We start from the raw sequence: 12754 nt of genomic DNA, 5'->3' as shown, positions 1-12754 counted from the left end.
TCTTCACAAGGTCCTTTGCTGTTGTTCTGGGAGTGATTTGCACTTCTCGCACCAAAGTACGTTCATCTCTTGGAGACAGAATGCGTCTCGTTCCTGATCGGTATGACGGCTGCGTGGTCCAATGGTGTTTATACTTGCATACTATTGTTTGTACAGATGAACGTGGTACCTTCAGGCGTTTGGAAATTGCTCCCAAGGATGAACCAGACTTGAGGAGGTCTACAATTTTTTTCTTAGGTCTTGGCTGATTTCTTTTGATTTTCCCATGATGTCAAGCAAAGAGGCACTGAGTTTGAAGGTAGGCCTTGAAATACATCCACAGGTACACCTCCAATTGACTCAAATGATGTCAATTGGCCTATCAGAAGATCCTAAAGCCATGACATAATTTTCTGGAATTTTCCAAGCTGTTTAAAGTCACAGTCAACTTAGTGTACGTAAACTTCTGACCCCCTGGAATTGTGATACAGTGAATTATAAGTGAAATAATCTGTCTGTAAACAATTGTTGGAAAAATTACTTGTGTCATGCACAAAGTAGATGTCCTAACTGACTTGCCAAAACTATAGCTTGTTAACAAAACATTTGTGGAATGTTTGAAAAACAAGTTTTAATGACTCCAACCTAAGTGTATGTAAACTTCCGACTTCAACTGTATTTATAATTCAAGGCACACTTAACCAGCATGGCTACCACAGCATTCTGCAGCGATAAGCCATCCCATCTGGTTGCAATGTTCTCAGAACATAAGATATGAATGTTCTAGGCACGTTTCAGGAGAACATTCATGTGTTCAGTTTTCCATGGGTTAGGAGATTATTCCATCAATGTCCCACAGCTCCAAGCTGTGTAAGGGCTGTTTGACCAAGAAAGAGTGAAGGAGTGCTGCATCAGATGACCTGGCCTCCACAATCATCCGACATCAACCCAATTGAGATGGTTTGGGATGAGTTGTACCACAGAGTGAAGGAAAAGCAGCCAACAAGTGCTCAGCATATGTGGGAACTCCTTCAAGACTGTTGGGAAAGCATTCCAGGTGAAGCTGGTTGATGCTGGTTCAAGGAAAAGGGTGACCTTTGAAGAATCTAAAATTTAAAATATAATTTGATATAACACTTATTTGGTTACTACATGATTCCATATGCGTTATTTCATAGTTTTGATGTCTTCACTATTATTCTACAATGTAGAAAATAGTAATAATAAAGAAAAACCCTTGAATGAGTAAGTGTGTCCAAACTTATGACTGGTACTGTAAGTATTCACACCCCTAAGTCGATACCTGGCAGCGATTACAGCTGTGAATCTTTCTGGGTACGTTTCTAAGAGCTTTCTAAGAGCTTTCCACACCTGGATTGTGCAACCTTTGCCCATTACTCTTTTCAACATTTTTCTAGCTCTGTCAAATTGGTTGTTGATCATTGCTAGACAACCATTTTCAGGTCTTGCAATAGATTTAAGTAGATTTAAGTCAAAACTGTAACTCTGCCACATTTACTGCCTTCTTGGTAAGCAAGTCAAGTTTTTTTTGGGATATTAATCTCACAGTGTCTGGTGGAAAGCAGACAACCAGGTTTTCCTCTAGGATTTTGCCTGTGCTCAGCTCCATTTCTTTTTTTATCCTGAAAAACTCCCCAGTCCTTAATGATTACAAGCATACCCATAAGATGATGCAGCCACCACTATGCTTGAAAATATTGAGAGTAGTATTCCGTAATTGGATTTGCCACGAACATAACACTTAGTTTTCAAGACAAAACGTTATTACTTTAGTACCTTGTTGCAAACAGGATGCATGTTTTAAAATATTTGTATTCTGTACAGGCTTCCTTATTTTCCCTCTGTCATTTAGGTTAGTATTGTGGAGTAAATACAATGTTGTTGGCAATCCTCAGTTTTCTCCTATCACAGCCAATAAGCTCTGTAACTGTTTTAAAGTCCCCAGTGGCCTCATGGTGAAATCCCTGACTGGGTTCCTTCCTCTTCGGCAACTGAGTTAGGAAGGACCTCTGTGTCTTTGTAGTGACGGTGTATTGATACACCATCCAAAGTGTAATTAATAACTTTACAATGCTCAAAGGGATATTCAATGTCTGCTTTTTTAAATTTTTACCCATCTAACAGTGGAATTGCTTGGGTAGCTCTCTTATTTAGTATACGTAGCTAAGGGAGGTTTTCCAATACCTCTCAAAGAAGGGTGGGTAAAAAAAACTTTAAAAAACAGACATTGAATATCCATTTGAGCATGGTGAAGTTATTAATTACACTTTGGATGGTGTATCAATACACCCAGTCAATACAAAGATACAGGCGTCCTTCCTAACTCAGCTGCCGGAGAGGAAGGAAACCGCTCAGGGATTTCACCATGAGACCAATGGGGGCTTTAAAACAGTTATAGAGTTTAATGGCTGTAATAAGAGAAAACTGAGGATCAACAACATTGTATTTACTCCACAATACTAACCTAATTGACAGAGTGAAAAGAAGGAAGCATGTACAGAATATTTATTTTTCTCCAAAACCTGCATCCTGTCTGCAACAAGGCACTAAAGTAATACTCCCAAAAAATTTGCAAAGCAATTTACTTTTTGTCCTGAATAAAAAGTGTTATGTTTGGGGCAAATCCAACACAACACATTACTGAGTACCACGCTCCACATTTTCAAGCATAGCGGTAGCTGAATCATGTTATGGGTATGCTTGTAATCGTTAAGGACAGGGGAGACTATCAGGATAATAAAGAAATGGAATGGAGCTAAGCACAGGCAAAATCATAGAGGAAAATCTAGTTCAGTCTGCTTTCCACCAGACAGTGGGAGATTAATTCACCTTTCAGCAGGACAAAACACATTGGAGTTGCTTACCAAGAAGACGGTGAATGTTCCCGAGTGGCCGAGTTGCAGTTTTGAGTTAAATCTACTTGAAAATACAGTCAAAGCCTATGAATACTTTCTGAAGACACTGTATGTCTGCTGCAGAGGGAGAAGAGAGAGCCATGAGAATTCTTTTTTTGATCAGTCATGGAAATAAAAGTGCTAAAACAAATTGGTTTCCCATTTAAAAAGATGGAGAACAAGCTATGCAGAAGTTGTTGTGCAGGTACAGCCAACAAGCATAAAAATTATATTGCAATATTGTCAAAACTATACGATATATCGTCAAAAAAAATATCCCGATATGTAACTCTATCAATTTTTTCTCCCACCATTATCCAGGGGGTGAGCACACTCTACCGCTAAGGGACAGTTTAGTTAGTGCAACATAAGACAGTCTCGTGTTCCAATTGTTTGTTTTAGTAGCGTGAATCGTTCCTGTTCACACCGAGGTGAAGAGCAGAATAATTGAATCAATGAATCTGAGCCTCAAGCTTATCTTCTGTGGAAGACGGGGCTTCCAGCGAGGCGCAGATTTCATTGGCCTTGTCAGGTGTGATTTTAGATCCTTCAACCGAAGTCACGAGAGTGCAACTGCCCATATTATGTTGTACCGAAGTTGACTGACTGAAAGTGAACAGGTGTGTAAGGCCCAGTGCGGTGTGTTCATTAGTCTCGCCTGTAGTTTCTGTGTTAGTGATTCCTTTTGAGTCTGGAACTCATTGGCACTCTCTACTTCCTCTTTCAGCCTCTCCAGTTCCTGCAGGGAGGGAAAAGATACATTTACATGTTTCAAGTTTTATTTGTCACATGCACAAGTATAGTGGAATGCTTAACTTGCAAGCCCTTCACAACAGTGTAGTATTCAATATCAAAATAGTTTAACAAAATAAAACAGGAGAAATAAGAGATAAGAAAAGACAAAAGGACAATGTAAGCTATATACTGTATAGGGTCAGTGCCAGTACCAAATGTACAATGTGCAGGGATACTGGAATGGCTCAAAGACACAGGGCTTACATGTATGCGTTCTCCCTCACAAATGCAGTTTACATGCCACAAGCACATGCGCGCACACACGCCTTACCTCCTCCTTGGACTTTAATGCTGACTCAAGTTCTTCTATGGTCTGGTTGAGCTCCGTCTTCTGGGATTTGATGACGGTCATCTGACCACTCACACACTCCAGCTCTGTCACCTGAGGACATACACAGTCTGGGTAATCATACAGCTTCTTTATGTTCTTTGTGTAACCATTCTGATCCGTTTGTGTAGCCTCTCTCGATTACAGGGTTCAAATTCTATTTCTAATATCTCAATTACTTTCACATTACACTTCGAAGTAAGTATTCCGATAAGTTTTATTTGTAAAGACAAGTAGTTGAATATTGGAATGTATTTTAAAATACACTTGGAAAGTATTGGCATGCATTTAAAAAGACTCAAATACACTGACTCAAAAGCACTCGCATGCATTTAACTGAGGTATTTGAACATAACTTTTGAAAAATTAGTATTTAAAAATACTTTCAAAAAGTTCCAATACAAAGTAGCTGATTCGGGGCACATTATTTGAAAAAAACTCAACAACACAGAAAATAAGTATTTAAATAACAGATAATCAAATACTCATGTATTGAAAACCAGGTCTGCTCTCTTACCCGTATATAAACTCAGTCTTACCCGTTTGTGTAGCCTCTCTTACTAGTTTGTATAGCTTATTTATCTTAGCCATTTGTGTATTCTCTCTCTATTACGCCTTTATAAAGTTAGTCAGTCTTACGCGTGTATGTAGTCTCTCTGCCTCCTCCTGGTAAGCAGCCAGTTGTTGTTTCCACTGTTTGACATTGGCTGTGGACTCCAGCAGAGCTGCTGTCAGCTTGGCATTGTTGCCCTTCAGGGCTGCCAGCTCCGCCTCCCAGTGCTTGTTTATACTGGACGAACTGGAGACAGACAGACAGCCAATCATAAACTTCAGAAGTGTTTAGGTGACCATGAGCGGAGACCAAGATCCAGGCTATTTAGACCAGGACAAGACCAAGACTGCTTTTTTGTAGTCTTGAGTGGTCTTAAGACCACAAGATTAACACTCCATCTCTGATAAAACGTCATAATTGTCTTCCTGAAGAATAAAAATGCTATCATTTGACTCTTGGGTAGAATACTAAACCATTCCAGTAGCAATGTACAAATTATACACGTTCAACTTCATGTTCATCAGCATTACCAAGCTCAGAGGTGACATAAGGGGAACCACGTATAGTGAATATGGAGAGCTGGGGGGACCAAATGCATTTCCATTCATTTAGTAATTCATAATTAAAATCAGAGCCACACAGTGTTTTAACGTAATGCTTTACTGCTGTCCAGGGGCTCTGGGACCACATGAATAAGAGATGGATAAATAGACACATCCAAGGCCTGGCCGGGCGAACCGCACGCACGCACGTACGCACGCACGCACGCACAGTGCTGCTGCTGTGCCAATTTCATTTTAAACCATCACTCTAAAAAGAGGTCCCAGTGGACAGTTAAACCCCCCCCATTACCAGGCTGAACATGGGAGCACTGTGGAGTACTGCGTCTGTTCAGCGTGTAACAGAGGAAGATGAGGGAGTTTTAAATGAGGGAATTAGAAGACAGTTAGCTTAACATTTCCACAGAACTGAATGTGTTCATTTCTTCAGCCTTCGTCCACTGTCCGAACATGCGTTGCCCACTAAGGTGCACTCTCTTTGGGCTTGGCACCCTACTCCTGCCCCCGGTTTTAGAGCCTGGTTCTTACCTGTGAGAGAAGGGCAGTTGGTTCTGAGACGGCTCGGCACGGGGCTCGGGGAGGTACTGCGGCGTTTCGGGGGTGGTGCCCCTCTCGTCATCAGTGCCGTTGATGCTCTCCGGGGTCAAAGGTGACTGCAGGTCGCCGGTGGCTGACTCCTGGAATGACGTAAACCAGAAGGTTAAAAGGAACAAAAATACCCATAAACTGTTGTTGTATGTTCTCATGTGCTGGGTAAAGAAAAGACTGATGTAATGTGGAGAGAATACCTGCAAAAATGATTTATACTCCACAGAAAGTGATGTTACATTTAGTTTTTTTTCAAGTGAGTTTTTGTTTTTTCTCAAGTGAGTAGGCCTATGTGTTTTTAAGTGAGCCTGAAACATCACTTTATGGGAGTATAAATATCTGACATTGGGAGATAGGAGAGTTCATCTGAGACTGAGAAGTGGTTAATTAATCTGGGTGTTAATCTGATATTAGGATGGGAGAGAGCGAGAGGGGTTGTTAATCCACGGCGGAGGGCAGGGTTCTCCCCAAAGAGTGGAACAGTGCCATTCAACACCTTGTTCAATTCCGGTTTAAATATATACTGTACATCCATTTTTCGAAGATACTGCTGTGACAACATTCTGGGGAGACCCCCTGAAGGGGTGGGCTGGAGTGTGTTAGCCTGGGGTTGGGTGGTAGTTGGAGGTGTCAACGCTGGACTGGGGTAGGAGGCGACGCAGGAGGGTTATCTGAGACTGGGGTCAGATGACAATGATTTTGATTTCATTTTACCTTCTTTCTTACAGGTACTTTGGGAGGTACTTTGGGAAGTACTGGGAGCACATTCTTTTTTACTGCAGCGACCTGGGAAAGAGTTGCGGGGGAGAAGAGATGAGTTGAATGAGCCAATTGAAAGCTGGGTGTGGTTAGGTGACCAGGTTGGGAGTTTAGCCAGGAAACTGGAGTGAACACACTACTCTTGCCATGGGAGTGGTGACCACGAACACTCCCATTAGGAATCAGTTTAACGTCTCATCCAAGGGACTTTACGCTTTTGCAGGGTGGTGTTTCCAATCACTTCCTATGATACTTAAATCATTTGAGGTCCATTCACTCCCATTGTTTTCCGGTAAAAAAAATATGTAAGGGAAGGGTTATCCTGGTCCAAAGACTCCATGAGGATGGGGTTAGGATTAGGGGTGTGTGTTGTTGGGATTACCTGAGAAGGGGTGCTGGTGAGTTCCATCTTCTCCTGGGATTTCTCCTTGGCTAACCGAGCTGCCTCTTTAAACTCAGCAAACTTCTCTGCGAACTGTGAAAGAACCACAAAGACACAGACAAAACTGACTAGACCAGTCTGTGTGTTTGTGATGTGTGTGTCTGTACGCACAGGCGTGTTTGTGAGCTCAAGCTTGCGTATGTGTCTCCCTGTCCCAGTCTGTGATCCCCCACATGCTTCAAGATGTCCACCATAGAGAGAAACAGTAATGGCGTCATTTTGTAGGCACTAACTCCGCCATGGTTCGTTGGACAAAGCCTATGGGGAAAGGAATGGCGTTTCCGTAGGATTTTGGGATAAACTCAGAAAATAAGGTCTGTGGTAAACACAGGCTTAGGAGATCTTATACGTTTTGTTCTATGAGATCATCTTCATCAGTGCAACTTTTTGTGAATTTTGAAGCATTTATGTAATGAAAAAATAAGCACATAAAGGCTTCATAATTCATAAAGGTCATGTTAACTGACTGATATCGCACAGAACAAAACGTAGAAGATCTCCTAAACCTGTGTTAATCTCAGAACTTTTTTTGGCGTTTATCCTAAAACCCTATTCTTTCCTCATTCATTTTCCCCATAGGGAAGGCTGAACGAACCAGAGGTAACTCATTTCCTGGTTTTAGGACTAGATGCTGGCGAGCTCTATTGTCCCTGTATCCAAGCAAACAAAGGTAACCTGCCTAAATGACTAATCGCCCAGTAGCACTCACTTATGTCATCATGAAGTGATTTGATCCCACCTGGACAAGAGGAATACCTATGTGAGAATACAGTTCATCAACTACAGTTCAGCTTTCAACACCATAGTCCCCTCCAAGCTCATCGCTGAACTCCACTCTCTGCAACTGGATCCTGGACTTCCTGACACGCAGACCCCAGGCAGTGAGCATAGGCAACAACAACCTCCCCCATGGTGACTTTCAACATGGGGGCCCCCAGGGGTGTGTGCTCAGCCCCCTCCTGTACTCCCTGTACACCCATGACTGCGTGGCCACGCATGACTCAAACCATCATTAAGTTTGCTGACGACACAACAGTGCCTCGGAACAACAGGCTCCGAGACAGCTTCTACCACCTGGCCATCAGAATGCAAACCAGCTAACCCTATCGGTCTCTCAGTCTGCACCTTAGTGACTATCTGCACTGACTCTCCACACATCCAACCCTTACACACAAGCACACACACACACATAACCACCCACAAGACCACAAACAGTTGCTCTAGTATATGAGTGGTAAGTTGAGCCATTTTTTACATTCAGCATCACTACGTCAAGGGAAATATAGTAAGGATATAACGGTTTCAAATGTTTAGGATATGACTGCGTCGGTCCCAAACCGATCCAAATGTAGCATGCGCCGATCAGAAAATGTATTCAAACGTTACAAATCGCAGATTCACTAACATCATATTACTTTCTCTCTACCTTCCAAAAAAATACCTCACCTTTTGTGACATCTTCAGTGTCAAACTAAGCATGTAACTGTGTTGACAGTCAATGATCAACAATTAATTTTGCCTGCCGAACAACCCTAGGGAATATCAGTAGCCTAGTCAAACTGATGTAGTCGACCTGTTCCTGATCTTGCACAACTGCGCGGCACCTTCAGCATTCAAATGCTAAAATGTCTTGCGCAATATTAGGCTTCATTAGATGAGTGACAACCCATGTCATTTTCTAGGTTATTGTTATCTATGCACTGTTGAGAATGGTGCTTTACCGGTATAAAAAGTGAGCTAACGGAGACAACTCTCCTCTGGCTATACCTGCTGAACGGGGCTTACAATAGATTTTATTTTGATTGTTCCGGTTTACCATCAGTAATAGTTTTGCTTTAAACTATCAGTGCATATGGTCATTTTTAGATATACACGTTAAAGTTGATGATTTCATAACGAGGAATCACTTTGTGAGGCGCACTGCATGTAGTGATGTGCAGTTCGCAAACGATACGTTCTTTTTGAACGACTCTTTTTACTGACTCGAGAGTCACGATTCGTTTTTCTCAGTGACTTGTTCATTTTAGTCGTTCATTTGACCCGCTGGCTGCAATGAGTCCTATAGCACAGGTATTCTCAAACTGGGGTACGCTCAATGCCGTCGGGGTACGCCAAATAAAAATGCGATTTACATTTTTTATAAATAAAAATATCAAACAGTCACTTTATATTTTCCGACAGGGCTATACATTTGGGTGAGTTTTCCCCCCGCGCCTGAGTAGCCTAGTTTCACTGCCAAAAATTTAATTAAACCATCTAGTGTTCAGCGAAATTTTTATTTTTTTATTTTACCGTTATTTTACCAGGTAAGTTGACTGAGAACACGTTCTCATTTGCAGCAACGACCTGGGGAATAGTTACAGGGGAGAGGAGGGGGCTGAATGAGCCAATTGTAAACTGGGGATTATTAGGTGACCGTGATGGTTGAGGGCCAGATTGGGAATTTAGCCAGGACACCGGGGTTAACACCCCTACTCTTACGATAAGTGCCATGGGATCTTTAATGACCTCAGAGAGTCAGGACACCCGTTTAACGTCCCATCCGAAAGACGGCACCCTACACAGAGCAGTGTCCCCAATCACTGCCCTGGGGCATTGGGATCTTTGTTTAGACCAGAGGAAAGAGTGCCTCCTACTGGCCCTCCAACACCACTTCCAGCAGCACCTGGTCTCCCATCCAGGGACTGACCAGGACCAACCCTGCTTAGCTTCAGAAGCAAGCCAGCAGTGGTATGCAGGGTGGTATGCTGCTGGCCTGAAATAACAACACAATGTCAAATACAGGTAGCCTAGTCAAATAATTAACATCCAATCACATTACTCTCTCGCGGGAATTCCACTAACGGTCCATATGTAGCCAAACGTAGCTGCTGCTCATTCCGTTTGCTCGAAAATTGATTAATGGTTAAAAAAGTAAGGCCCGCATCCATAGAGACACGTACCAGCTCTACTGGTAGTACTGCTACTACCAGCAGTACTACACCTGCACCTGTCGACGACAAGTTGTTCTGCTTCCACGAGCACGTCCAATGCTAGCATCAGTAATTCTACATTTGTTGTTAGCCCAGCTAGCATGGACACTGACAGTTGTGAATCTGATGCAGCCAAAGAGCTTCTGCACCTTACCCGGGAAAGCCCTGAACAACAGTCAGGGATGTTGGACCATCGAAGCGGTGCAAATATGATGAGAACTACATTGATTTGGGGTTCATTTATATTGGGAGTAGTGCCTTTCCTCAGCCAGTGTGTTACATGTGCAAAAGTACCATCTCACAACTCGATGAAACCTTACCTCTTGTGCAGACATTTAGAAGAAAAAAACATGCCCGTTTGGAAAATAAGCCACAGGAGTTTTTTGAGTGAGAAATAAGACGACATTCGAGTAGTAAGACATGTATAAAAGCAACAGATATCATTAATAAGAAGGGGCTAGAACTTCTTATATGGTGCGCTACCGAGTGGCTAGGACAGGCAAGCCCCATACTATTGTGGAGGACTTAATTCTTCCTGCTGCTCTGGATATGGCTGGGACAATGCTGGGGGGAAAGGCCAAAAAAACTATACAGACAATGACTTCATCAAACAACACTGTTTCACAACGCATCAGTGACATGGCAGGAGATGTTTTGAAACAATTACTGCTTCGTATACAAGCCAGTGAATTCTATGTGTTATAGCTGGATGAGTCAACAGACGTGGCGGACCTGGCACAGCTCCTGGTATATGTCCGTTGCGTTTATGAGTGTTCAATTAAGGAAGACATCCTCTACTGGAAACCAGGAAAACAGAGGATATTTTTAAAGTACTGGACAGCTTTGTGACATCAAATGGACTTTGGTGGTCAAGATGTGTTGGTATCTGTACTGATGGCGCAAAAGCCATGACAGTGAGACATAGTGGAGTGGTAATGCGCGTGCAAGCAGTTGCTCCCGACGCCACTTGGGTACACTGCAGCATCCACCGAGTCTCTTACTGCCAAGGGAATGCCTGACAGCTTGAAAGACGTTTTAGGCACTACTTTGTTCAAGAAAGGCCCCTGAACTCACGTGTATTTTCTGCACTATGCAATGATATGGGCAGCGACCATGTAACGCTTTTACAACATACAGAAGTGCTCCCAGAATCTACCTGCCTAGAAGGAAGATTGCGGACAGAACGCAGGTATGTAGACCACCTCAAGATAAAAACGTAATATTCAATATCGGTAAGTTAGACTAAATATGAGCACTACACAATCTGGTGGGTAATAACCTTCAATCTAAAAACAACACAAAACAAATCATAAGACTAGAGAAATTATCGAAAAATATTCCAAAAACAAGCAACACCCAAACATGACGGAGAGTAAGACAGGGGAACCCATTTCAAAACAAAAACGTGACTCTTCTACAGACACAGACGTTTTAATCTTTTCACTACCCGGAATGGTAAAGGTCGAAACCGATCTGTTAAAAATCAATAAATGACAAACTGGGCATACTTGAACTAGTCGGTAAGGATATTAAAGAGTTGAAGGCAAGCCTCGAGATGAGTGACAAAAAAGCTGTGACATTGGAGAAAGACACAAACAAGCTAAAAGGGACAGTCAATAAGATTGAAACTGAAGTTAATGACCTTAAAAAGCAAATAATGACACACAATTCTAGCCCTGTTATGGATTGCAATAATACAAAAAATACATATAGCTTTTCAATCTATCTTCAAATATAACTAATTGGAACACAAAAGCACTAATTCAACATGGTGGAGATAATAACATCAGACAGAAGGCACAGTATGTGGGTATGTGTGGATGTATTGAGATGGATGTTGTGGTGTGTGTTTTTTGGTGTTTAGGAAAGTGTGGCATTGAGTGAGTGAGAAAGGAAATGGTTGCATATCCCAGAACCAATATTTCTGTGAGCAGGGGTTGTGAGAGAGCTTTCAATTTTGTGCAGATGAGGGATATACATTTTATAATGAATTATACTTATTTATGTATTGTCCTATCATGGTGGAACAGCATTTTAAAATAAATTATACATCTAATTTATTTATTGTCCTATCATGGGGAACTACATTTTTAAAATAAATTATACATCTAACGTCCTATATTGATGGAACGGTCCACAACCCTATACACCCACCTGAACAACCCAGACACTAAGAAGTCCCTATCTATTTTATGGGCCTGCTGTATGCGGCCTGTATGCAGCCAAAATGTGGTCAGAGACCTTCTAGAGCAGCACCACCCCCTCAAGATTATGAGCCTGCCTGGCAGGGTTGGTCCTGCAAAGCCAGAGCCCCCTGATGGGAGAGCATAATATACAAGGAAATTCTCAACGCTGCTAATGAGAAACTTGATGACCTTCTACCTAGCCGGTGGGGATTCCGGTGGGGTGCACCCACCCAGGTAGTGGCAGTGCTGGCAACACTAGCTGCAGTAACCCATGGGGAGGGGGGGTCACACTCAGACATTCAGAGAGGGGGCATATTATTGTGGCCATGGTGGCACAAAATCAAAGGTCTGACTGCACGGAGATGCTTGAGAATATGGTCACTACGGGGGACCATGTTGTGGGTGTTTCAGGGGAAGGGGGTAGATCTGACCTCCATCACCTAGGACGTTACAATGGTTAAGCAAATCTCATTTTTCTGTTCAGTTTTGCAGGCCTTCTCATTCAGCTGCAACTATATATGCATTCGTAAATCAAGACATTTCTTGAGTTGGGCTCTTGGATGGTGCAACTGTTGAGAATCTGAGTCTATGGTTGTTGTGGGGGAAAGGGGTTGAGTGTGTGGGTGTATGTGCGTATCCCACAACTGTTGCGAGGGAGTAAAATATGTTACGGACAA

At 42.5% G+C, this 12754-nt stretch overlaps 1 protein-coding gene across 1 annotated transcript in view; it reads right to left on the bottom strand.

Moving 5' to 3' along the window:
* The window catches only part of LOC111963899 (homer protein homolog 1-like), a 68499-nt gene that overhangs the window by 7524 nt on the left and 48221 nt on the right, over positions 1–12754 (bottom strand). Inside the window, 5 exon segments of the mRNA XM_023987465.2 lie at positions 3553–3633; positions 3961–4071; positions 4657–4816; positions 5659–5807; positions 6860–6952. Coding sequence (XP_023843233.1) covers positions 3553–3633; positions 3961–4071; positions 4657–4816; positions 5659–5807; positions 6860–6952 — 594 coding nt within the window.

This window comes from Salvelinus sp. IW2-2015, linkage group LG5 (assembly GCF_002910315.2).
Source record: "Salvelinus sp. IW2-2015 linkage group LG5, ASM291031v2, whole genome shotgun sequence".
Lineage (NCBI taxonomy): Eukaryota > Metazoa > Chordata > Actinopteri > Salmoniformes > Salmonidae > Salvelinus > Salvelinus sp. IW2-2015.
This window is presented reverse-complemented; position numbering and strand designations above follow the sequence as displayed.